Below are 24,184 nucleotides of genomic sequence, written 5' to 3'. Positions count from 1 at the left end.
TGTGGAAAAAATCTCAATTGGGGGGTTGAATTTCCCTCTTTTTAGAAGGCTGCAGTCTTGACTAAGTGTTTCCTAAGTATAAGGTTCTCACAAATTTTAGATTTTAACTTTTTTTGTTTTGCATTTACATTATTTGTATGTGTTGCATTTTTATAGACTCATTTTGTACAAGGGCAAAAGTTGCCACAAGGAAATTATGGGCTGCTAGTTTGACATTTGCTATTTTGGGCGAGGAATTTGTAAAAGTTGACAGAAAAATCTCATAATCCTATGTGGTCACAGATGGCATCGGCCAATCCACAAGTGTTTCTTACACACTGACCATGTGCCAGGAATTCAGCCAAGAAAGCAAAAGACTTGCAGGTAATCATGGCCACTTTCCTGTGCCTAGATATCTACCAGGTATGAAAGTAAAGGGGATTTAGTGTCTATTTTCTATAAATACAAAAAATGGTGGGAGAATGCAGATTCACAAATGCCCCAAGGGACAGTACCCTAAATGACGGTTTTGTAGCATGACCTCCTGAGTGTGCCACCCAATTATTTTTTCCCTCCTCTCCTTCTTCAATATATGGCTATGATAACCATCAGGTTACATTTAGAAAATAAGGGAAATAAAAATGTTTTAGGATAGTCTGATGGCTTGTTTGCAAACATGTAGGAAAGTCTACCCCTGCAAAAAAGGACATCTTTGTTACTCAATTCTCTTGTAGAAAGTACTAACCTGAACAAAGAAGCAAGTAATGTTTGCAAATGAAAACCTTAGACATAAACCACTTTGCTAGCCAGGTACACTCTGGCAGAAGCAACTAATTGATGTAGGTGTAATGGGATATGTGAGGCTGCTCAAACAAAACTTTTCTTCTGTGGTTGAATCTCTACATCTTGCAAAAGATCTTTTCAAGAAACCACATTCAGAAACATCATACGGACATGGTTGAATGCCTCCAATCTAGGTTAATGAATAAACTTGGTTTAAATTGACTTATTGCCAGTCTCCCAAGGCTTTCTGTTTTTGTTCTCTTTAGTCTTGCTAAATTTCCAGGGAAAACTGAGTCTCAAAATGCCTATAAACAGAAACAAGCTGATTTTACTACTAGGAGTGATCTGTTTGGAACAAGGTAAATCTGCAACTCTCTCTCTCCCTAAAGGTAAGTTCCAAATGAACTTTATAACTATCTTTGTCTGAAGGAATAACCTTTGCTGGCAATGGGCATCACAATTCCACTCCATATTTCTTTGGGAAAATAGGGGAAGCAAATATATTTTGGAGATATAATTGTTTTTCAAGTAATTATTTTGGATTTCTCTCCTGCAATCAACATATGAAATGGGGTGAAACATTTATAGAATGCAACTAATGTTCACAAATAAGTGAACAATCTGTTTTTCTTAACTTAGTTTCTTTCACTAAGAGAATTGAGATTGTTCACTTATTTGGACACATTTCACAATCCCATCTTATTTAATGGAGCAGATTCTGGAAATCAGCATACATTTGGAAGCATTTGTAATCTTTCGGAAAATTATTTTCTGGGAAATACGAAGCATGTTCAATGTAGTATATTGCAAATGATCTTTTTTTCCTCTACCCATAGACTAAAAACAACTTTTAGCAGATTTCTCCATAGTCAGACTGTGCCAACCCCGAAACATGTTTTCTGTCTTTGCTTCAGTGACTTCAGAAAATAGTAAATTTTGTGTCTAATGTATTTGTGACTCATTCAATTGAAGCAGTTAGAAAATAAGCTTTTGATCTAATGTCATACCTACACTGGGTTAAGAATAAAAACTTAGTGCTACATCCATTCCCTGTCATTCATTAGCTGGGTGCATCTCTTTGATTTTTAGTTTTCTCATCTGTGATGTGGGGATAGTAGTGCTGGATTCGCAGCCATGGAGTGGGGATTAAACAAGAAGTTATATAAAAGAGCTTTTAAAGGGGTGAAGAAAGTGTTATACAACACAAGGGAGAGATACTTAACCCAGTTTGAGGAAATCAAGGAAGACGTGTCAGTTGAGGTGATCTCCAAGCTGCGTAATAAGAATGAGATGATACATCTAGGCAAAGAAGTGGGTGATTATAAGGAAAGATTTTCCAGAACCTCCTTGAAAACATGTGGAAAAGAATGACGTGCAGGAGGGACAGCAGATGTGCCATCCTTGACTTACCTGGTGGTGGCAAACATTTTTAATACAGCCTATCCCTTAGCTGGGGAGTCAGGAAACTCATTGAGGGAAAATATGTAAATGCAACTTTTTCAGTGATAAAGTCTTTCCCACAAAGAGGAAAAAGTTCTTTCTTTTCATTACCTGACAACCTTCTATCCTAACACTTGTGTGTGAATCAGGACATTGTCTTCTCTCCACTCCACTCTCCTTGAACAGACTGTCACTTTCCACTCCCTCAAAGAATTAAATCCAATAAAGATTTATTGATATCTGACTGTGTGCCAGGCACCATAGAGGTGGTCTCAAGACTGTCTCGTGGGTGGAGCAAAGAACATATACACATAATTGCAATCCAAGGCAGAGTATGGCATCATTAACAAGTTAATTGAGCAACTTTTATGCATCAGGAACTTTGCTGGATATTGTAGATCTAGATATTTCAGAGGTTAATTTCCTATCTCTGATGAGCCCACGGTCTAGTTGGATTGAGAGACAATAGGCATAATGCCACGTGATAAATGTCATAGGAGAGTACAGAGTGCTGTAAGGAGTCTCTCACGGGCCAGAGAGCTCAAAATCAAAAGGGGACTGCATTCCTGATAACCCAGTGGAGATCTACCCCTGAAGCCTTAATATTTACATCAGAAAAGTATATCTCTGTATGATACACTTGTTCTTCATGACAAAATCTGAACAATCTCTTGTACTGTAAATCACAGCAAATCCCAACAATTAACTTAAAGCCATTTTGTGATCTTTCTGTATGCTCTAGGTCCCACAGTGTTTTCCTTGCTCAGAAGAGTTTTTGTGTCTCTCAGTTCTAGAAGCTATATAATCACTCAATGTCTTATCTTTTTCCCAGTTCCCAACTGTGGGCAGAGTCTGGTTAAGGTACGGCCTAGGAATTACTTCAACATTTTCAGTCGCATTGTTGGGGGAAGCCAAGTAGAAAAGGGTTCCTATCCCTGGCAGGTGAGTCTCAGGGAACGTTGGTGGGTGGACTGTGAGATGCCTCAGGATTGGATCTCCTGGAATAACATGCTGCTCATCAGTGCTCCATCCTATCTGCCGCTTCACTAGAGATCTCATGAGCGTGTACAAAGATTCAAGTCCCTCATGATGAGTATCAATCGAGATCTAGAAAAGGTGTGTTCAGGGCCGGCCCGTGGCTCACTCGGGAGAGTGTGGTGCTGATAGAAAAGGTGTGTTCAAGAATAGCTACATGCACTGTTGACTTGCTCTATAACAGAAAATGCCATCCCAAACTTTCAAGTCCTTAGACAAAAATCCCACTTCAATAAGCTGAAAAACTTTTGATTTACAATTTAAAAAACAATTTTTGACTCACTAAGTATATTAAAAATATGCTTATCTTGTTACAGTTAAAGAAGACCAGAGAATTTATATCCACAGACCCACTTTGTGTTTGGGGTATAAAGTTTGCAACTATACTCTAGGACCCCTCAGGGAATAGTCAGGAGTACCGCCTCCTTAGCAGTTAATCTCTTAAGAATTTTACCTCAATTTAGCCTCCTGATCTTCCCATGCCATGGAAATGCCTTTGTGCCTCTGCCCCTACCCCATGGTGTTTGCACTGATCGTCTTTGAAAGTGCCCCAATTTTCTTTACCATGGCAGTCATGTTGTATTCTTGCCTCTTAACTTTGCAAGTGGGAAATTCTCTTTATTTTTATTTCTCTTGAATCAGTCATATTAACTTTTAGGTCAATGAATAATTGGTTAATTTTGTGTTCCGTGGGTTGACTGCATAGCCGAGTCATTGCCACTTGATTAACTGATTAATCACTTAATTGAATAAGTAATTCATTGTTCAGTTAGGTACTTGATCAATTGATTGTCAGGTCAATTCAGAAGTCCTTATTCAAATCATAGTAAGAGTGACTTGTTGATTTTTACTTAATTGCTTTTTGTTCTATTCTTAGCCTCTTCTCTGTATTTCTTTTCTTTTCTTTTCTTTTTTTTTTTTTTTTTTGGATGGCTCATTAGATAATTTTTGGTTAAAAGGGGGACTATATTAGTCCATTTCTGTTGCTTATAACAAAATTACCTGGAACTGAGTAATTTATAAGAAAACAAAATTTATTGCTTAAGTTTCAGAGGCTGGAAGTCTGAAGTCCAGGGAACTCATCTAGTGAAGACTTTCTTTGCTGGTGGCTTCACTGATGGCAGCGTATCACGTTGCAAAATGACAGAGACAAACCTCCTCATTCACTCTCTTTTCAAAGCCCTCAGAACCACGCCCATCACCACCTTTTTCAATCCATTCGCTATGACACGGTCCTACAATCTAATCACCTCTTCAAGGCCCCACCTCTCAGTTACCATGATAGGATTTCCCACTCTCAACAGTTACAGTGGGGATTAAATTTTAGGGGGACATTCTACCCAGGGTGGGAAAAATTCTAATAAATTGGGGTTTTTTTTCCTAATTCCAAATATGTGAGTATATTTATTAAAAATATTTACTTGTGAACTGTAAGTCATTTTAAGATCAAATAAAGTCTTATGAATAGGATAAATCAAAAATATGAATTATGTTAGAGAGGCAGAATAAAGAATAGTTTTGATGTAGTTATAAGGGTCAAATAGTTGGTTATGAGAAAAATATTATGAGAACATGGTGGGTCCAGACTATTTCTCTAAGAGGCTTGAAGAAGTGGAAAATGTGTTGAAAGTGCTCCCAAACCTTACCTTGCCTTTCTCCCAGGCCTCTTCAGCTGGACGCTACTTTTTTCTTTTCTTTTTCTTTCTTTCTTTTTTTAATGTTTGAGAAATGTCATTTTTATTAGTGTGAAATTTGTCCTACATGGATCTCCTTTTTTTTATTTTGACTTTTTCTTGTACATATTTGCACGGTACAGTGTGTTGTTTCAATACATGCATACACTGCACAATGATTCACTTAGGGTAGATAGAATAGCTTTGTACCTGTTCATCCACCACTTCTCCACCTCTCCACCCCCCTACCCTCCCGGCCTCTGGTAACCATTACTCTACTCTCTACTCCTATGGAAACCACACATGGTTGTTTTTTGTTTGTTTGTTTGTTTGTTTGTTTGTTTGTTTGTTTGTTTGTTTGTTTTTTAGATTACACATATGAGTGAGATCATGCAGTGTTTGTCTTTCTGTGCCTGACTTACTTAACATGATGGTTTCCAGTTCCAGCCATGTTGCTGGAAATGATACAACATCATTTCTTTTTATAATACTGAATAGTATTCCATTGTGTATGTATAACACAGTTTTTTCTCCATCATCCATTGATGAGCATTTAGGTTGATTCTGTCTCTTGGGTATTTTGAATATCATTGTGATGAACATGGAAATACAGGTGTCTTTTTGATATATTGATTTCATTTCTTTTGGGTGTATACCCAGTAGTGGAATAGCTGGGTTCTAAGGTAGATCTATTTTTAGTTCTCTGAGGAACCTCCATACTGTTTTCCACAATAGCTTTACCAATTTACATTCTCAACAACAATGTAGGAGTATTCCCTTTTCTCTGCATCCTCACCAGCATTTGTTGTTTTCTGCCTTGTTGATACTAGCCATTCTAACTGGGGTGAGATAATATCTCATTGTGGTTTTAATTTACATTTCCTGATGATTAGTGATAAGCATTTTTTCATGTGCTTGTTGGCCATTTGTATGTCCTCTTTTGAGAAATGTCTGTTCAGGTCCTTGGCCCATTTTTTGACAGGGTTATTTGGATTTTTGCTGTTGCATTGTTTGAATTTCTTATATATTATGAATATTAGCTCCCTGTCTGATGTGTACTTTGCAAACACTTTCTCCCATTCTGTACATTGTCTCTTCACTTTGTTGATAAAGTACCTTGCTGTGCAGAAACTTTTCAGTTTGATAGTCTTATTTGTGTATTTTCGCTTTAGTTGCCTGTGCCTTTGTAGTCTCGCTCAACAAAAGCACTGCCTACTCCCATACTGTGTAGAGTTTCCTCTATGTTTTCATCTAGCAGTTTCATAGTTTTGGTTCTTAAATTCAGGTCTTTGATCCATTTTGAGTTGATTTTTGTGTATGGTGAGAGATAGGGGTCTAATTTTAATCTTCTGCATGTAGATATACAGTTTTCTCAGCACCATTTATTGAAGAGGTTGTCTTTTTCCCACTATATATTCTTGGCACCTTTGTTGAAAATCATTTGGCTATAAGTGTATTGGTTTATTTCTGGATTCTCCATTCTGTCCCATTGGCTTATTTTTATGCCAGTACTATGCTGTTTTGGTTACTATATAGCCCTATAGTATATTTGAAGTCAGGAAGTATGATGCCTCCAACTTTGTTCTTGTTATTCAAGGTAATCTAGCTATATAGGTTCTTTTGTGATTCCATATAAATTTTAAGATCACTTTTTCTATTTCTGTGAAGAATGTCATTGGAATTTTGATAGGATTGCATTGAATGTGCAGATTGCTTTGGGTAATATGGATATTCTGAGGATGTGAATTCTTCCAGTCCAAGAACATGGGATATCTTTCCATTTATATGTGTCCTCTTCCATTTTTTTTTTTTTCACCAATATTTTATAGTTTTCATTGTAGAGATCTTTCACTTTTTTGGTAAATTTGCTCCTAGGTATTTCATTTTTTGGTAGCTATGGTGAATGGGATTACTTTCTTGATTTCTACTTCAGCTATTTCATTGCTGGCATATAGAAAGGCTATTGATTTTTCTGTGCTGATTTTGCATCCTGCACTAAATTGAATTCATTTATTAGTTCTAGTAATTTTTTGATGGAGTATTTAGAGTTTTCTATGTATATGATCATGTCATCTGCAAATGGGGATAGTTTAACTTCCTCCTTTCCAATTTGGAAGCCTTTTATTGCTTTCTCCTGCCTTATTGCACTGTCTAGAACTTCCATCACTATGGTGAATAAGAGAGGAGAAAGCAGGCATTCTTGTCTTTTTCCATTCGGATCTTAGAGAAAAAGCCTCCAATTATTGTCCATTTGGTGTGATATTTGTTGTGGGGTTTTTGTATAAGACCTTTATTGTGTTGAGGTACATTCTTTCCATACTTAGTTTGTTGAGTGTTTTTATCATGAAGAGGTGTTGGATTTTATCAAATTCTTTTCTGCATCTATTGAAATGATCATATGGTTTTTTTCCATTCATTCTTTTGATGTGATGTATCACATTTATTGATTTGCATATGTTGAACCATCCTTGCATCTCTGTGGTGAATCCCACTTGATCATGATGTTTTAAAGTGTGGTTGGATTCTGTTTGCTAGTATTTTATTGAGCACCTTCACATCTGTGTTCATTAGGGATATTGGGTGTAGTTTTCATTTTTTGTTGTGTCTTTTTTCTGGCTTTGGTATGAGTTAATGTTGGCTTCATAGAATGAGTTTGGAGATATTCCCTCCTCTTTAATTTTTTGGAAGAGTTTGAAAAGAATTAGTATTAGTTTTTTAAATATTTAGTGGAATTTGGCAGTGAATCTGGTCCTGGAGTTTTCTTTGTTAGGAGATTTTTTATTACTGCTTCAATAGCATTATTCATTATTGGTCTATTTAGGTTTTCTAGGTCTTCATGATTCAACCTTGGTAAATTGTATGTGTCCGGGAATTTATCCATCTCTTCTAGATTTTCCAGTTCATTCACATACAGTTGTTTGTAGTAATCTCTTATGATTCTGTCTATTTCTGTGGTGTCTGTTGTAATGCCTCCTTTTTCATTTCTGATTTTATTTATTTGAGTCTTCTCTCTTTTTTTCTTCATTAGTATAGCTAAAGGTTTATTGATTTTGTTTATCTTTTTGAAAAACCAACTCTTTGTTTCATCAATGTTCTGAATGTTTTTTAAACATCTAACTCATTTATTTCTGCTCTGATCTTTGTTATTTATCTCCTTCTATTGATTTGGGGTTTGGTTTGTTCTTGTTTTGCCATCTTCTTGAAGTGTAATGTTAGGTTGTTTGTTTGATGTATTTCTTCTTTTTTGATATAGGCATTTATTGCTATAAAATTCCCTTTTGGAACTGCTTTGGCTGTATCCCATAGGTTGTGATATGTTGTGTTTTCATTTTCATTTGTGTCTAGGTATTTTTAAATTTCCATTTGTTGTTTAGGAACATGTTGTTTAATTTCAATGTATTTTTATGGTTTCTAGTGTCCCTTTTGTTGATTTCTAGTTTTACTCCATTGTGGTTGACAAAGTAGTTGCTATGATTTTAGTTTTTTTTTAACTTGTTGAGAATTTATTTTGTGATATGGTCTGTTCTAGAGAATGTTCCATATGCTGCTAAGAAGAATGTATATTCTGCAGCTGTTGGATGAAATGTCCTATATATGTCCATTAGGTCCAATTGGCCTAGAAGAGAGATTAATTCTGATGCTTCCTGGTTAATTTTATTTCTGGATTATCTGTCCTTTACTGGAAGTGGGGGGTTAAAGTCCCCAACTATTACTGTATTGGAGTCTATTTCTCCCATAGGTCCAACAGCAATTGCTTTATATAACTTGGTGCTCCAGAGTTGGCAGCATATATATTTAAAATTGTTATATCCACTTGCTGAATTGATCCCTTTATCATTATATAATGAACTTCCTTACCTTTTTTTACTTCCCTTGGCTTGACATTTATTTTATCTGATATAACTATACTGCTCTTTTCTGGCTTCCTTTTGCATGACATATCTTTTCCTGTCCCTTCGCTTTCAGATGGTGTGTGTCTTGTAGGGAAGTGAGTTTCTTGTTGGCAGCATATTGTTGAGCTATAATCCATTGAGCCATTCTGTACCTCTTAATTGGGGTATTTAATTTGTTTATATCTAGAGTTATTATTGATATAAAGGGAGTTGTTACTGCCATTTTGTTACTTTTTTTTTCTGTTTGTTTTGTTGATCTTTTTTTCTGGTCTTACTATCTTTCTTTATGGTTGAGTGGTTTTCTCTAGGAGTATATTATGATTTCTTGCTATTTACTTTTAGTATATCTCTTATAAGTTTTTGTGTTATGGTTACCATGAGGCTTACAAAAAACATGGTATAGTTATAACAGATTATTGTAGACTAATAACTTAACTTTGATATCTAAGAAAAATGAAAAAATCAAAGCCAACTCTATGTTTTGGCATCATTCTCCCCCACATTCTGACAATTTGCTGTTTCAGGTTATGGCTTTTAATATTGCCTGTCTCTTATACAGTTGTTGTATATGTTAGTGTTTTTTTATGTAGGCTTTCTTGTAAGGCAGGATTAGTGTTAATGAATTCCTTCAGCTTATTTTTGTCTGTGAAAGATTTTATTTCTCTGTCATTTTGGAGGTTAGTTTTGCTGGATACAGAATTCTTGGCTGACAGTTTTTTCCCTTCAGCACCCTGAATATATCATCCCATTCTCTTCTGGCCTGCGGAGATTCTACTGAGAAATATGCTGAGAGATGTATTGTGGCTCGATTGAATGTTATATGTTTCTTTTCTCTTGATGCTTTCAGTATCCTTTTTTATGTTTGATTTTTGACAATTTCATTATGATGTGCTTTGGGGTGCTCCTGCTTGGATTGAATTTGATTGGTACCCTCTGAGCTTCCTGTACCTGGGTTGTAGTCTTTCTTCATACTTGGGAAATTTTCAGCAATTATTTCCTTGAATATGCTTTCTATGTGTCTTCCTTTTTTCTCTCTTTAGGGTATGAAAATTATGCAAACGTTATTTTGCTTGAAGGAGTTCCATATTTGTTGTATATCTGTTTCATTTTTTCTTCTTTTTTTCTTCTTGCCCCTCTGACTTGATAGTTTCATATGTGCTAACTTTGAGTTCACTGATTCTTTTCCTCTGTTTGATTAAGTCTGCTGTTGGAGCTTTCTATCAAGTTTTTCAGTTCAGATAATGTATTCTTTATTTCTAGAGTTTTTAATTTGTTGTTGTTGTTGTTGTTGTTGTTGTTGCTGTTGTTGTTGTTTTAATTGATTCAATTATTTTGTCAAGTTTCTCATTCTGCTCCTGGATTGTTTTCCAGGTATAATTTAATTCCTATTTGTATTTTCTTGTGACTCCCTGGACATTCTTAAGAGGGTTATTCTGAATTCTCTGTCAGACATTTCATAAATCTGCTGTTCTTCCAGGTTTATTGCTAGTGCTTCATTTGTTTCTTTTGTTGGTGTTATACTTCTCTGTTCTTTCTAAATCTTTGTGTCCTTACATTGATGCCTGGGCATTTGAGGAGACTGCCACCTCTTCTAAGTGTTTTAGGTATTCTTTGATGGTGCTAAACCTTTACTGGTTAATATCAGAACTTTTTCTCTGTGGGTTCTTTTTTTATTTTTTTATTTTTTGCCTTGTTTTGTTTTCTTTTGTTCAGTTCCATGGTGGATTATTAGTTACCATCACCACCTAAACTCTGCACAGGAACTTATTTGTCATCCTGGCTAATTCCAAAATTGGGTGAATTACCTGTGGTTGTGCTAAGTTGATGCTTTGGTTCTATTCTCTGTGGAAACCTTTTTGTGAAGATCAGATTTTAACCATTTGCCTGGTAGTCACTTCCAGACATTGTGAAGTCAGATACACTTGGGTTATGTGGATATTCTGGCTCAGGACTGAGTTTTTCCAGCAAACTCTGCCCCTGCAGTTTTATAGCCTTGATCAGTTTCCACTGAGTAGGCCTACACAAATTGTAAAGCAGATCAGCTGCCCAGGCAACACCCCAAATGTTCACCTGGTGGGCCAGCCTCCTCCCACACATACACAATCCAGATTCTTCCTGTGGGGTGGGCTGTGTGCTGGTTCCCCTAGAAGACTCACTGACACAGAGGAACAACTTCTTGGTGGTTCCTTTTTTTGGTCAGCTGAGGCTCCTTGCTCCTGTGCTGATCCATGGGATCACTGTCTGTGGTCTTACTGGCCTGGGGACTGGTATGGTGCACTCTGAGGCTCTCTTCTCCCCTGCAGACTTCAGATAATTTCATACAAAGGGCTCAGCTGCAGCTTTTTCTGGCTCCTGTTCCATGTGCTATAGCTTCTTCCTGCCTCTCACAGGGCCAGCCCTGAAGTGGCTGGTGATTGAAACAGTCAGAGTGGTTTCTTCTTCCTCTCACCACAGCTTCTTCTGCCTTCACAAATTCCATGGGTCTCTCTTTGGTGGTTCCAGGTTGGCAGCCTTTGCTTTTTAATAGTCGTAAATTGGTCATTTATTGGGGAGAGTGATGCTGGGGACTGTCTATTCCACCATTCCTTTTCTTTACTCACAGATATTGCTCATACATTGTTAGAGTAACAGGTCTGGGCCAACAGCATTATAAAAGTAAATAAATAACAGCACTTCTAACTGCCAACTCTACAAAAACCCTTGTAGATAGTCATCTCAAATTAACTACCTCTCATTTCATTTCAGTTGGGAATGTTCTGGTTCCAGCACTGCCCTTCTTTCTGAGCTTAGTGTATGGGTTTTACCCCTTCACAATCCATGATTCCTGTTATTTAAGAGTCTGTTTTTAAGAATATGCTCAGTCATCAGACTTGGGGGGGATCCCAGGGAATTAACTTGCTCCCATTTACCGTCTTTGCAATTCAGGTGTCTCTGAAACAAAGGCAGAAGCATATCTGTGGAGGGACCATCATCTCTCCACGGTGGGTAATCACAGCTGCTCACTGTGTTGCAAGCAGGTAAGGAAGACCTAGCTTGTGGATGAAGATCAGATCACCCTTTCCTCCCCCTTGGAATCAGCAGCAATAACGCTATTAAAACATAAGCCTGTGTAATAAGTGAGTATTGCTTTAGAGTGATGAGTGAGTATTTTTTTTATGCAAATGGGTCTTGATGACACTGTCAGATGGTACACAACTTAGTAAAAAACATTCCTTTTTTGCAGAAAAAAACCACTTTGCTTACTTAAAATGACTGCAAGTTAATAAATAATGCATCCAAGTCGGGGAGGGGGGCATCACAAAGATATGTTTTTTTTTTTTTTGTCGTTTTTTCATGACCGGCACTCAGCCAGTGAGTGCACCGGTCCGTCCTATATAGGATCCGAACCCGCGGCGGGAGCGTCGCCGCGCTCCCAGCGCAGCACTCTACCAAGAGCGCCACGGGCTCGGCCCCACAAAGATATGTTTGTGAAATTTCTCTCCTAGTTTTCTTAAATTTTGTTGAAAAAAATTATTCGTGTCATTATGCATCATAAAAAATGGATAAAAGAGAAGAAAGAGAGGCCAGTAAAATATGAAGCAGGCTCCCATGTCTGTCTTTCTATTGATCCTGCCTCTCTGAGTTTCACCCTAACAACTTCCATTCTTTCTTCGCTTTCTTGTTATGATCCAAATGTTCGCAGCTCTTGGTATACACTAGGCTTTAATCAAGATCACGTCCTCTTTCATATTTGCCCTCTTTCATTTCAATTCTGCAAACATTCTCTGGACGTGTGCTTGGTGTCAAACACTAGTGGGTACTAAGGATACATAAATGATTAAGATACGATTTCTGCCCCAAGAGAGCTGATAGTCTAAGAGAAGAGTCAACTGATAATTTCACTGCAATGTGGCAGGTGTTAGGGTAGAGAGGCATTATGTATTAGATTAGATTCCTAATACAGCCAAGAGTCAGGGAAGTACACTAAGAGAAAGTGGTATCCTTTCCTATTTTGTATAACAGCATCACTTCTGGGAATGAAGGGTCCTGAAGGATAGCAAACTCCAAGCTCTTAATCCATCTCAATGCATCCTACCAAGCTCCTTTCAGATAACACTGACCTAGGAAGAAGGGGTCTTTCCCATATTATGCTAAGTCTCTAAATTGCAAACATAAAGAAGGTAAGGAGAAGATTCCAACTTTTTATTGTTGTCATAAGTCCCAAAGGCCTGAGTGTGAGTATTCTCTGAGATATCAGAATTGTGGTGCTGACCTTCATAATATACACTATGCACAAGATCTCTGACATTGAAGCAGCACACTTACTGGAAATCACAATTCATTCCCAAAGGATATCACTGGTACTGAGGCCAGGTCGATCTCTTAGCTGAATGAAGTCCCCTATAGCTTTAGAACCCTGAATTACAATGTATATGCATCACTAGGTATATACAAATAACATTGCAAAGTATTACATTTATCATATATTGCTCCATATGGGCCCACTCTTTACCAGCCCTCACTGGAACTAGGAATCTCTGCATTTTTTCTGATAGTACTGGAATCATTCTCACTTTCTCTGCTCAGTGGTCTTACACCCCCATTATCCGTCCATATCATTCTAAAGAGGCCAGTTGCTCAGCTCTTCAGACTGTGCTCAGAGGCTCAATGAAGTCCATTCATTTACTGCTTTCTCTTCATAGAAATATTGGGCCAACTTTGAATGTTACTGCTGGAGAACATGACTTGAGCCAGACAGAGCCAAGGGAGCAAACCCTCACTGTTGAAACCGTCATCATACACCCACATTTCTCCACCAAGAAACCAATGGACTATGACATCGCCCTCTTGAAGATGGCCGGAGCCTTCCAATTTGGTAAACATTTGAGGCTCACTTGAATTGTCCACGCCATATTCTCCATAACCTCTGTCCCATAGCACATTGAATTGTCACCTTGAATTCAACACCTTGAATTGTCTGCCCCGTATTCTCCATAACCTCTGTCCCAAGCGCATCCCTGTCATACGCTTTGAGACAGGGATTTGGGCTGGAAGGTTTCTTACCCAAAAACCCTTTTTGGTTCTGGTTCTGGATATAGGATTATGTGAAGTCAGGAGAGGGTCTTTCTTTGTCTCACAAGTGACCCCCCAGAAGTTCCAGGCAGAGATATCATAACTCTTACAAGGTCTTTGGGGGAGTACATAGATGCCAATTGGTGAATGGCTTATGATGTCCTCTCCTCCATGAATGAGACAAGTCCTGTCTTGATCATTTTTGCAGGCCAGTTTGTAGGTCCTGTATGTCTTCCAGAGCCAGGCGAGCGATTTGAGGCTGGATTTATTTGTACAACTGCAGGCTGGGGCCGCTTGACTGAAGGTAGGAACTTCTGTACCACTCCTCCTCATCAGAGGTCAGAACTTTCTAGTGGGTAAGAGAACATAGAATTTTTAATCTACTTTTGAAAAACAATTGTGCAAACATCTTTAAAAATAGAGAATGTCATATTGTACTAGAAATTCACGTCTTTCCAAAAGTCACAAACCTGAACAGGACATCTTCAACTCAGAGTGAAAAAATGCTCCTGTCTCTGCGTTCCAGCGGGCATCCTCCCTCAAGTCTTGCAGGAAGTGAACCTGCCTATTTTGCCCCAGGAGGAGTGTGCGGCAGCTCTGCTCACCCTAAAGAAGCCCATCAGTGGGAAAACCTTTCTCTGCACAGGCTTCCCTGATGGAGGGAGAGATGCGTGTCAGGTAAGTGAGAGCAGGTGGGCTGACCAGCACCAGGCAGGGCTTCACTCAGGTTTTCTTTAATCAGAGAAGCCAAAAGAAGGCTGATTCCAGGTAAGACTGGAATCTGGAAAGAAGGGTCATGAATAACAGGGGAGGTCACGTCAAAATAAGGGGACTGTTTAGACATTCTTTTTTTTGGCCGTGAGTGTGCATTCAGAGGAGGTCTTCTACTTTTGCCAAAAGACCAAATAATGGAGATAATGTCAAGAATGATCTCAGGGTTCTCCCATCCCTGATGGATGGCTGGCTTTTTCCTATTGAGAGGTTTCCAGTTTGTGGATGTTGGGAACTTCACTTTCCCTCTGTTCTTCCTGCTGACCAAGACTGAGGCCAATTTTGTCACTGGGCAAGACTTGTCTGAGTCTGTAGGATAAGACAGGAGAAGGAAGAAAGTCTGCTGCTTTGATGAAAGCCTAGGATGGGGAAGAAGGAGGGGAACTGATGGGCTCAGATGATATTTGAGGATCATATGGGATTTGTGCTTGGCTGTTCTCCCTGGCCCAGGAGTCTAAATTATCAGAAGTGAGGAAATGTCATCGATCCTCATCCAGCATCCTAGTGGGGGAAGAGTGAGAATTCTGGGGCGTAGACACTGACGATGATGGTACCAGAGGCTTTCTCATCCTGCAGGGAGATTCAGGAGGTTCACTCATGTGCCGGAATAAGAAAGGAACCTGGACTCTGGCTGGTGTGACTTCCTGGGGTTTAGGCTGTGGTCGAGGCTGGAGAAACAATATGCAGGAAAAGGATCAAGGATCCCCTGGGATCTTCACAGATCTTAGTAAAGTGCTTTCCTGGATCCATGAACACATCCAAACCGGTAATGAACCATCATGCAAGGTTAGGAAGCTGCCATCCTGCTAGGGCCAGAGAGTATACGCAGAGTCTGACAAGTCAGAACCTCTGAGGAAATAGCTCTATTTCTGTTCTCAGTATAGCACGTAAGGACTGTGAGGTTCACGAAGTCTAGAACAAGAGTAAAACATGGTATGTGGTACAGTGTGCAAACACTCAGTGAAAAATGAATCCATCTGTCCTAAATTTTGTCAAATTCGCCTGTACTTGAAACTATCTTAGCTGATGATATGTTTTCACTGCTTACTTCTTAACGTTCTAGCAAGATTCATCAAGTTACAGCATAGATCAGTAGTTATCAACCAGGGGCAATTTTACCCCCTCGGAATGATATAAGGAGACATTTGGGGTTGTCACAAATGGAGGGGTGGTGTCCAGGGGCATCCTGTGGGCAGGGCCATGAATGCTGCTAAGCATCCTATAGTGCACAGGACAGCCTTCCACACTGAACCTGCCCGAAATGTTAATAATGTCCAGGTTGAGAAACTCTGACACAGATCCAGGCACAGTGTCTGAAAGGGACAGGATCTGCATACACCCTTCTACTAAACAGACCAGCGAGTTAATTACAACGTTGTTTCTATCTCCAAATCCAACTTAATTGTTTTTTTAACTGGGGGCTTCCAGCCTTATAAAGGCTTTTATCCTTTCCCAAAGGGGTTAATTCAAAGTATGTCAGTAAGAATTAGAGTTTGTTTTCCTGTGTATGGTACAGTGGCAGGTATCTGAGCCTTCAGTTCAAGTCATAGCTGTCCCAGCAACTCTTGTGATAGGCAAGTCATTTCCATCTCTAGCCGCCATTCACATGTAAAATGACCTCTTACTGTTCTGTGTAATTTAGCCCACTGAATGAAGAGAGTAAAATCGTCTCCTTAAAAAACCAAGGCCCCTTTCCTGCTTTGTCAATCTATCTTTTCTATTCTTTTCACAGATTAGATTTTCATTAGTTGTATTGGCTTAAAAATCTCTGTGCTTTTGAGCCAAGGAGATGCTAACTTGTTGAATTATTGTTCAGGGCAACACAAGCTTTGAATTTTGTCTTTCTTTTTCTTTCCCAGGAAATCAGAAAAAGAGCTCCAGAGGTGAGTATTCGTAGCAGCCTGCTCTGCCAGGAGCATGAATTAACATCTAGCATTTCTGAATATCAGCTCTCTTCATAATCAGAAGTCTTCCTCTGCAAGAGCTCTCCCTGCTCACTAGGTATTAAGCCACCAGACGGAGCACCCACAGCATTGCCTGCCAGGCTGGGCAAGCCCAGGCCCTGCAGGAGCCCTGGATTCTCTCTCATTTCATTTCTTGTCAATCCAGAGCTCCACCTCAATTCAGCAAATACTTACCAAGCCCTAGCTTTGAATCAGAGACCCCAGGAAAGAGGGGAGGTGGTGCTATGATGATGTGGTCAAAAAGCCACATATCTTGCCCTGAAAGTGTCCCTACGTATACCGGGGACTCATCCCCTTTTTACATTCCAACTCTGCAATGAATTCACTCTGTAACTTTGGGAAAGCTCTCTCTTATATCTGGATCTCAGTTTCTTTATCCATAAAGAAACTTATTTGGACAGATGGTCTCTAAAGCATCTTTAGCTGAAATCTTCAGTGGTTCTTTGAGCCTGTGGAACTATCTACAAAGAACAATATGGAAAAAATAGTACCCTAAGAGATCAGAGGAGTGAGAGACTGTTTCTAGCTAAAAATAAGTAAATAAATAAATAGATAGGAGAGGCTTTGGAGCACAGACATTTTTTAAGTTAACCTTGAAGGATATCGTTAGGTGGAAATGGGATATGGGTAAAGATATTCCAGCTCAAGGAATCCTTATCAAAGGATGAATATTAAAGAATGGAGACAGGGAAATGTAGGGACCAATAAGTCAGCCAAAGCAGCTGAATGGTGAGATGTGTGATGGGGTTTTACGAGGGAGTAGAATAGGAAGATAACTGGAGATCAAATTATGAAAATTTTAAATGTCAGACAAAAAAATGTTTGAACTGTATTGAATAGTAGGAAGTTTATTAATTAGTTAAATAAATTAGAGCTATGCTGTAATGGCATAAAGTATAGCACAACATGTGGGGGATGGACTGAAGGGAGAATAATTCAAGGTGGATATGTGAAGTTATGCATTACTTTAAGAGACAAGAAGTGAAGGCAACGGCCAGAAAATGGAAAGGAGGAAACATAAACAAGGAAAACTAGGACTTGGTAGCCAATTAGATGAGGGGTCATGGGAGAAAGGGGAAAAGCAAAGATGCTGCAGTGCCAAAGTTGTGAGCGTGGGAGACTAAGAAAAGGGCACATAAAAGTAACAAACTCACACATGGATGCAGTTTTGCTGGCCAGAGTAATTCCATGTGCAGCGCGTTGAGCGTCAGGGGAGATAGCTAGGAGGCCCTTGCACTATCAGGTCTGAAGTTCAGAAATGTAGAGATAGGGGCCGAGCCCGTGGCGCACTCGGTAGAGTGCTGCGCTGGGAGCGCGGCGACGCTCCCGCCGCGGGTTCGGATCCTATATAAGAATGACCAGTGCACTCACTGGCTGAGTGCCGGTCATGAAAAAACGACAAACAAAATAAAAATAAATAAATAAAATTTAAAAAAAAAAAAAGAAATGTAGAGATAGTAGTTGAAAGTGGGGGTGTGAATGAGGCTGGTCCGAGGGCTCATGCAGGGAGAGAAGAGCAGAACTAAGGACAGAACTGGGGAAATACCTGTATTTATAGAATGAAGTTACGGGATCAGAGAAAGAAGAGGTAAGGAGGGGAAAATATCATAGAATTTCAAGGTTCAGCACGATCTGAAAAGACCAAAAAAGAATAAGACATCATAGAAGCCAAGAGAGGAACAGATTTCTGCAGAACAGAAGAGTACGTAGAGAAGAACCAGGAGGCTGTGGTGTCTGTGCAGCTTCTGGAAGGAGGGGCTATCGTGGCTAGCCATCACGGTCAGCCCTGATTGTCATGGCTTTTCCTCACAGCCTCATGCAGTGAGCAGGATGGCGTTGTCATCGGGTCTGAGGGGGAGCTGCACTTCCCAGAAAGCCTCCACCTATACTATGAGAGCAAGCAGTGAGTCGCCCCCGTACCACCCCTCCCCTTCCTCCCACCTCCAGTCTGGCCGTGCCCATTAATTGGACTGTGATAGTCACTTTCTGTCTAGAAGTAACACCCTCTCAATGGATCTGTCTGCAGACTCTGTGTCTGGACTCTGCTGGTACCAGAGGAAATGCATGTGTTGCTAAATTTTTCCCGCTTGGATGTGGAGTCGTGTCAACATAATTACCTGTCAATATATTCTGTAGAAGATAGACTCATTGGTGAGTGGGTTTTCACAGTGTCTGATAGAAATCAGAGCTAAGTGGGCTTAAAGGGGCCTGATCACAGTATGTCAGGCACTCAGCCATCTGTAAACTCCACACTCCTGTCTCCAATCTTGAGACTCAGAGTAGGAGTGGGAAAGAACCAAATGTGAGTGTCTATGGTGACTTTGAAGCCACAGTGCATTTCACTTTCTGCATCTGCTTCCCATCAGACCAGACTTCCTAGATCCATTTGCAGACCTGGATCCCATCAGGAGTAAAATCCAGACATACTCAGAGCTCTCAGAGCCCCCCAGGCAGAACGCTGCTTTCCTAGGCATGACAATTGACATTTACCTGCCTCATCAAGCTAAGGAGGAAAATACCAATAGATAACCATCTGGAGGAAAAGGTTACCTGTATAAGAAACAGAAATGGAGTGGTGTTTCTGTGGTTCTCCACTGGAGGTGATTTTGCCCCCCAGGAGACATTTGGCAATGTCTCAGAAGCATTTTTGGTTGTCACAACTGGAAGGAAAGTCACTGAAAGAGGCCAGGGATGCTACTAAACACCCTCCAATAGAGACAGGAGGGCATGAACACAAAGAACATTCCGGTTCAAAATGTCAATGGTGCCAAGGCTGAGAAACCTTGGTTTAGACAATCCTGAAGTGTGGCAAGTTCAATTCTCCTTAAGTCATTTAATGAGCACTGTTTTCTAGATTCTGAAAAATAATCTTCTTTCTCACATTGCAGGAAAATTCTGTGGAGAAAGCCTCCCTTCATCCATTCTCATCAGCTCCAATTCCATAAATCTGAAGTTCATCTCTGATGCCACAGATTATGCTACTGGGTTTAACCTCACCTATAAAGCTTTTAAGCCAAACTACCTTCCTGGTAACACCCTTTCCTTTTGTCACATTCTATTCAGCCCCTGTAGATATTTAGGCCCCATAGGACTTAGGTGAGGGGCAGGCAGTGCCCTCCTCCACAGTGGAAAAGAGCACAAAGCTGCAGCAAGTGCAGTCTCTCCCCCCACAGCCCTGCTAACTCATACTTATCGTCTATCCCAGGGAGTTGAAGAGTTCTGGAAAATCAGTGCACACACCCCTTCCTTCTTGTTGGCTCTGTCTGAAAACTGAATTCATGCATTATTTGCAGGAGGCAGGAGGAGGGGAAACAATGGGAATTCTTCTTGACTTGGGTGGTGCCATTTGTTTAAATTTTTTCCTTGTGTGTCAGATTCAGGCTGCAGTTCCTTAACGATCCTTTTCGAAGAAGGCCTCATAAAGAGTCGTCACTATCCTGAAGACTACAGTGACATGGCTAACTGTAACTGGATTTTTCAAGCCCCCAAACATTACCTAATTAAGGTACTGACTTTGGTTGCACTTATGTTGCTATGGTAAATCCACAGAATGGCTAATGTAAGCACCACAGGGACAGAGGTTTTTATATGTCTTACTCACTGCTGTATTTTTAGTACCTAGTACGCAGTACCTGGCACACAGGGCTTGCAACAATTCTCTTCAATAGTGACGTCTCTATTCCCCTGCAATTACCCACTTTTACCACTAGAGGGCACTTGCACTCTTTCTTTTTTATTTGAAAACAAAATGCTGATTTAATCTTTGCACTTGGTGACTTTTGTCAGTCTCTAGTCCCTTCTAGAAACAGATATTTCTCTTATTAATTACATTCTAACAGAACACTTTGTAAGTAATGGCTAGCTAAAAAAGACAATCAGTCGAAAATCGAGGCTTCCGGGCAGAGGGAACAGAACATGCAAACAGGACCCAGTGAAGAACAGGTTCAAGGAATCCCTGGTTAGAGAGTCATAAGGTGACTTGGGAGGCAGGTACTGGAAGGAGAGGCTGAGGTCAAAGTAGGAAGGCTTTGAACATCCAAGATACAGGGTTTATTCTGCATTCAATTAGCAGCGTTTTGGGCTGTTTTTCTTGTTTGTTCTCTAAACATTAGTGGACCATCTGCAGAAAAATGTCAGTAGGTAGATGAAGGTGAGATTGCAGTCAGGATGAGGTTGGAATAAGCCTTTCTCTTAAAGTAATTGCAATCAAAACAGTGTACAGAGAGAAAGTAGAGTAGAAAATGAAGTAAGAGGAATAAGGGCAGCCAAAATCTCAAAGTTCTAATATGTTTAAGAAGTGGAAAGAGACCTGAGATGCAGGAGAAGAACCAAATTGGTGTGGTCTTATGACAGTCCAGAGAATGGGGCCTTTAATTTAAAACACAGAGCAAACAGACAAACAAACAAAAAGATGTGGCCAGTCGTTTGGCTTTAGCACACAAAGTTACAACTTAAAGAGAATGAGAACTAAGGATTAATTGTCCAGTCCCCACCCCACCCCTCAAAAAAAAGGCAAAATAATTGCATTGGAAATTGATCAACTGCAAGAAGCTGAGGTTGGTGATGTCTGAAATATCAAGTTAAGCCAGGTGTTAGGAGCAGAAACAAGATTACAAAGGTTTACGAATGAGTGGAAAAAGACACAATGCAGGTAAGTATAGATCTCTTTCTAAAAGTCTCTGAAATGCAAAATTGAGACCAAAAAAAGTAGCAGAATTAAGGGAAAATTTGTTGTTAGTGATGGAGAGTAAAAGTTTAGGTATAGGCATATTCCTGGAAGGAGGAAGAAGGAAATTTAATTGAAAATCTGAAAATGCCAGAGCTGGAAGTGACTCTAAAACATTGATTCCATAAATGTATGCTGAGGGCTGTGCGTCAGTGAAATGATGCTCTCATGCCCTGCCGGCAACAGCATCATCTTGCAGACCCATCCAAGACAGTAATTCGGGAATTGGCATTACAAGTCACAACAATGCACATACCATTTGACTTAGAGAGAAAAGAGCCTGTTCCCAGTATCCCAGTAACGATTTAATAAATGCTTGAATGAATCCTGTTTCTGACCCATATCCCGCTGTGGGGAAAATAGAGTAGTTTAGTCAGGCCCCCTTGCCTCAGGTCAGGTTGGAGGTGGTGCAGCACATTGTTTGTAAAAAGGTTGTGTGGGATGTAGTTAGTGCACAAGGGTGCCAATGTATCTTTTTAGTTTGTTGCTATACTTGTGTGTTCTAGAGTTTGTGAAGAATCAGGCCAGAGAGCTCACATCTAAAAACAGAGCATGTTTACTTTGCTGGCAGCTGCTCAGTTTGGGGTTTTTTTGTTTCTTTTTTTTTTTTTTTTTTGGACTTTGCCAGTAGCAGTTGAGTTTCTCTTTGGACTGCCTAGCTCTTAGATGTGTGTGCTGAATAAAGACTATTCTTTCTTCAACCAAGGCTCCAAGGACCTTTTCTACCTAGCTCATAGACCTGTGTGTGAAGGGTTTGTGGCCCAGTCTGGACAACAGGCTCGAGGGGTCTGTGAGACCTAGCCCTAGCTCTACACCCCTTCTCCCCATATGTGCATGCAGCATTAATGATCATTTGCCTCCAGTGAATGATCATTTGCCTCCGGTGTTATCCTATTTGTCCTATTCGTGTCCAAAGCAATCACCTTTCTTTTCCAGGGCATTACTTATCATATGTTTAGTAATCTACTCGAGAATTTTGCTGAGGTTTACATTTCAGCTCAGTATCCAAAATCAAGTCTCTCTAAGCCATATCAGAATTTTTATGCCCATCCATGAATTTTCCAAGTTCACTGCATTGACTCTGAGCCCAGTTTGGCAAGTGCTTTCAGTAACTCAGATGACACTTTGTTTTATATCAGCACTTAGACTCACTCATATCTGAGCCACATCAGAATTTGTCAGTAAGGCATAGAGATGTATTGGCAGCAGGACAGAGCAGGTGGGACCAGGAGCCAGATCTATCCTGCCAGGTAGAAAGACACAGTCTCCAAGGGGCACAGCCACCTTCAGTCTTGATTCAGGAGAACTAGAGTTTCCGGATGAAATATTAGGAAGTGGGTGAACCACGCTAAGATGTCCAGAGAAGCAGTGTGTGTCCATGCACCTAGCTGTGTGTCTAGCCTAGCCTAACCCAAAGCCTAATTGCTTCTGATGAAAAAAAATTTCCATGGGTGGCTCTTCTAGTCTCCTAGAGCTGCCAGGGAGCTCAATATTTGCACGTTTTCCCACCCTTACATTCAGTCCATATTTGGTAGCTTAGATGTTTCAGAATGTTTTAGAGCCTGTGATATATAGCACCTTTTCCTAGGTAAATTAACCCACTTATGAATACCCCACTACCTTTCTCATCTAAGTTCTTACTCCGGAGCAAGTTGAACAATCCAAATTTCTCTGCTTAATCAAAATCAGGTCCCTAAGAGTATAAGATGCAAAAAGAAAAAAAAGAAAAAAATCAGATAATTAATTCATGTTGTTTACTGATGTAACTTTGCGTCTTCTCAGCTTTCATTTCAGAGTCTGGAAATAGAGGAAAGTGGAGACTGCACTTCCGACTATGTGACGGTACACAGCGATGTAGAAAGGAAGAAGGAAATAGGTTTGTGTTCCCCGGAGCCTCAGCTCCCTCTGGTTTGCAGTTGGACCCAGTCTTGAGACAGGAATGAAAGGGATACAGCTCAGCCCTCCTTCATTCCTCTTCACCCCTCTTTCCTCACGGTCTCACCACCCCTCCTCCTCCTATTTCAGAGGTGGGAAGAAACAGAGGGAGCATGAAAGAACCATTTGAACAGAAAATGTGAAAGGTTCACAGTGAACCGGGAGTCAGAAGGGGAAAGTTCCATTTGAAATAAGCCCCACAGGCAGAACCAGTCCCCTTAGCAGCATTTCCAATGGGAGTGTTTGGGAAAAGAAACACAATCGAATGTTGGTCAGGTTAAGCACATACTCAAAAGAAGCAGACTGCCTTTATAGTTTGAAAAGAAATTGTGACATTCACTAGAAAATCTTCTCAACAATTACCTAAAGGACATGTTTTTCTCTTCTGTCCCATGCCACATCTATTTGCTGGGCTCTTGGCAACATCTTGCTTGGGCCGGGCTTCAACCAGCTCGGTTGTGTGGCTACGATGTCCCCACCCCTGTGCTGAGCTCCTCAGGTGCCATGCTCATCAGCTTCCAATCGGATGGAAACGGGACCTCCAGAGGTTTTCAGGCTACAGTCTCCTTCATTCCTAAAGCAGGTAAGAAAATAGTGGCTTCGACTCCTCGGTTCCCAGTTCTAAACCTCATCATATAATAATAAAGGGCAACTTCTGAGCCCAACATGGATACGGCTTGTTCTCATTGTGGTAATTATGTCTATAAAGTCACCCAAACACTGAGTAGGTGAACGCTGAGCCATTGCTCCTAGGAAATATACAGGGTTAGGTTCCTGCAAGCCTCTGGCACATTTTCATCAACCCATCAAAACATCACCTTGTTTTAGGTTTAAAGACATCTTTTCCAGTATATATGTGTATTGTTGATTCACTAACATCAAAGTCACACAGAACTATAACTCAAGTCTGAATGAGGCTTGTCTAACACAGGT

General features: G+C 40.1%; 1 protein-coding gene across 1 annotated transcript; it reads left to right on the top strand.

The window, feature by feature from the left end:
- The first annotated feature begins 1,063 nt into the window (after positions 1–1,063).
- Positions 1,064–23,890, top strand: OVCH2 (ovochymase 2). The gene is made up of 14 exons (XM_063095857.1): positions 1,064–1,151; positions 3,035–3,144; positions 11,729–11,820; positions 13,486–13,658; positions 14,064–14,159; positions 14,382–14,533; positions 15,203–15,392; positions 16,486–16,509; positions 18,403–18,493; positions 18,617–18,741; positions 19,479–19,619; positions 19,965–20,095; positions 23,099–23,192; positions 23,703–23,890. Exons 1-14 carry the CDS (start codon positions 1,064–1,066, stop codon positions 23,888–23,890), a joined length of 1,695 nt encoding a protein of 564 aa, XP_062951927.1.
- Positions 23,891–24,184: the final 294 nt, after the last annotated feature.

The sequence above is a fragment of the Cynocephalus volans genome, chromosome 4, assembly GCF_027409185.1.
Source record: "Cynocephalus volans isolate mCynVol1 chromosome 4, mCynVol1.pri, whole genome shotgun sequence".
Lineage (NCBI taxonomy): Eukaryota > Metazoa > Chordata > Mammalia > Dermoptera > Cynocephalidae > Cynocephalus > Cynocephalus volans.
This window is presented reverse-complemented; position numbering and strand designations above follow the sequence as displayed.

Bases quoted from the DNA above. Each gene is read 5' to 3' on its own strand.
- OVCH2 (XM_063095857.1), top strand. From the start codon at position 1,064: ATGCCTATAAACAGAAACAAGCTGATTTTACTACTAGGAGTGATCTGT. The intron at 3,145-11,728 runs GTGAGTCTCAGG...TTTGCAATTCAG, and splicing joins AGGGTTCCTATCCCTGGCAG to GTGTCTCTGAAACAAAGGCA. The intron at 18,494-18,616 runs GTGAGTCGCCCC...ATCTGTCTGCAG, and splicing joins CTATACTATGAGAGCAAGCA to ACTCTGTGTCTGGACTCTGC.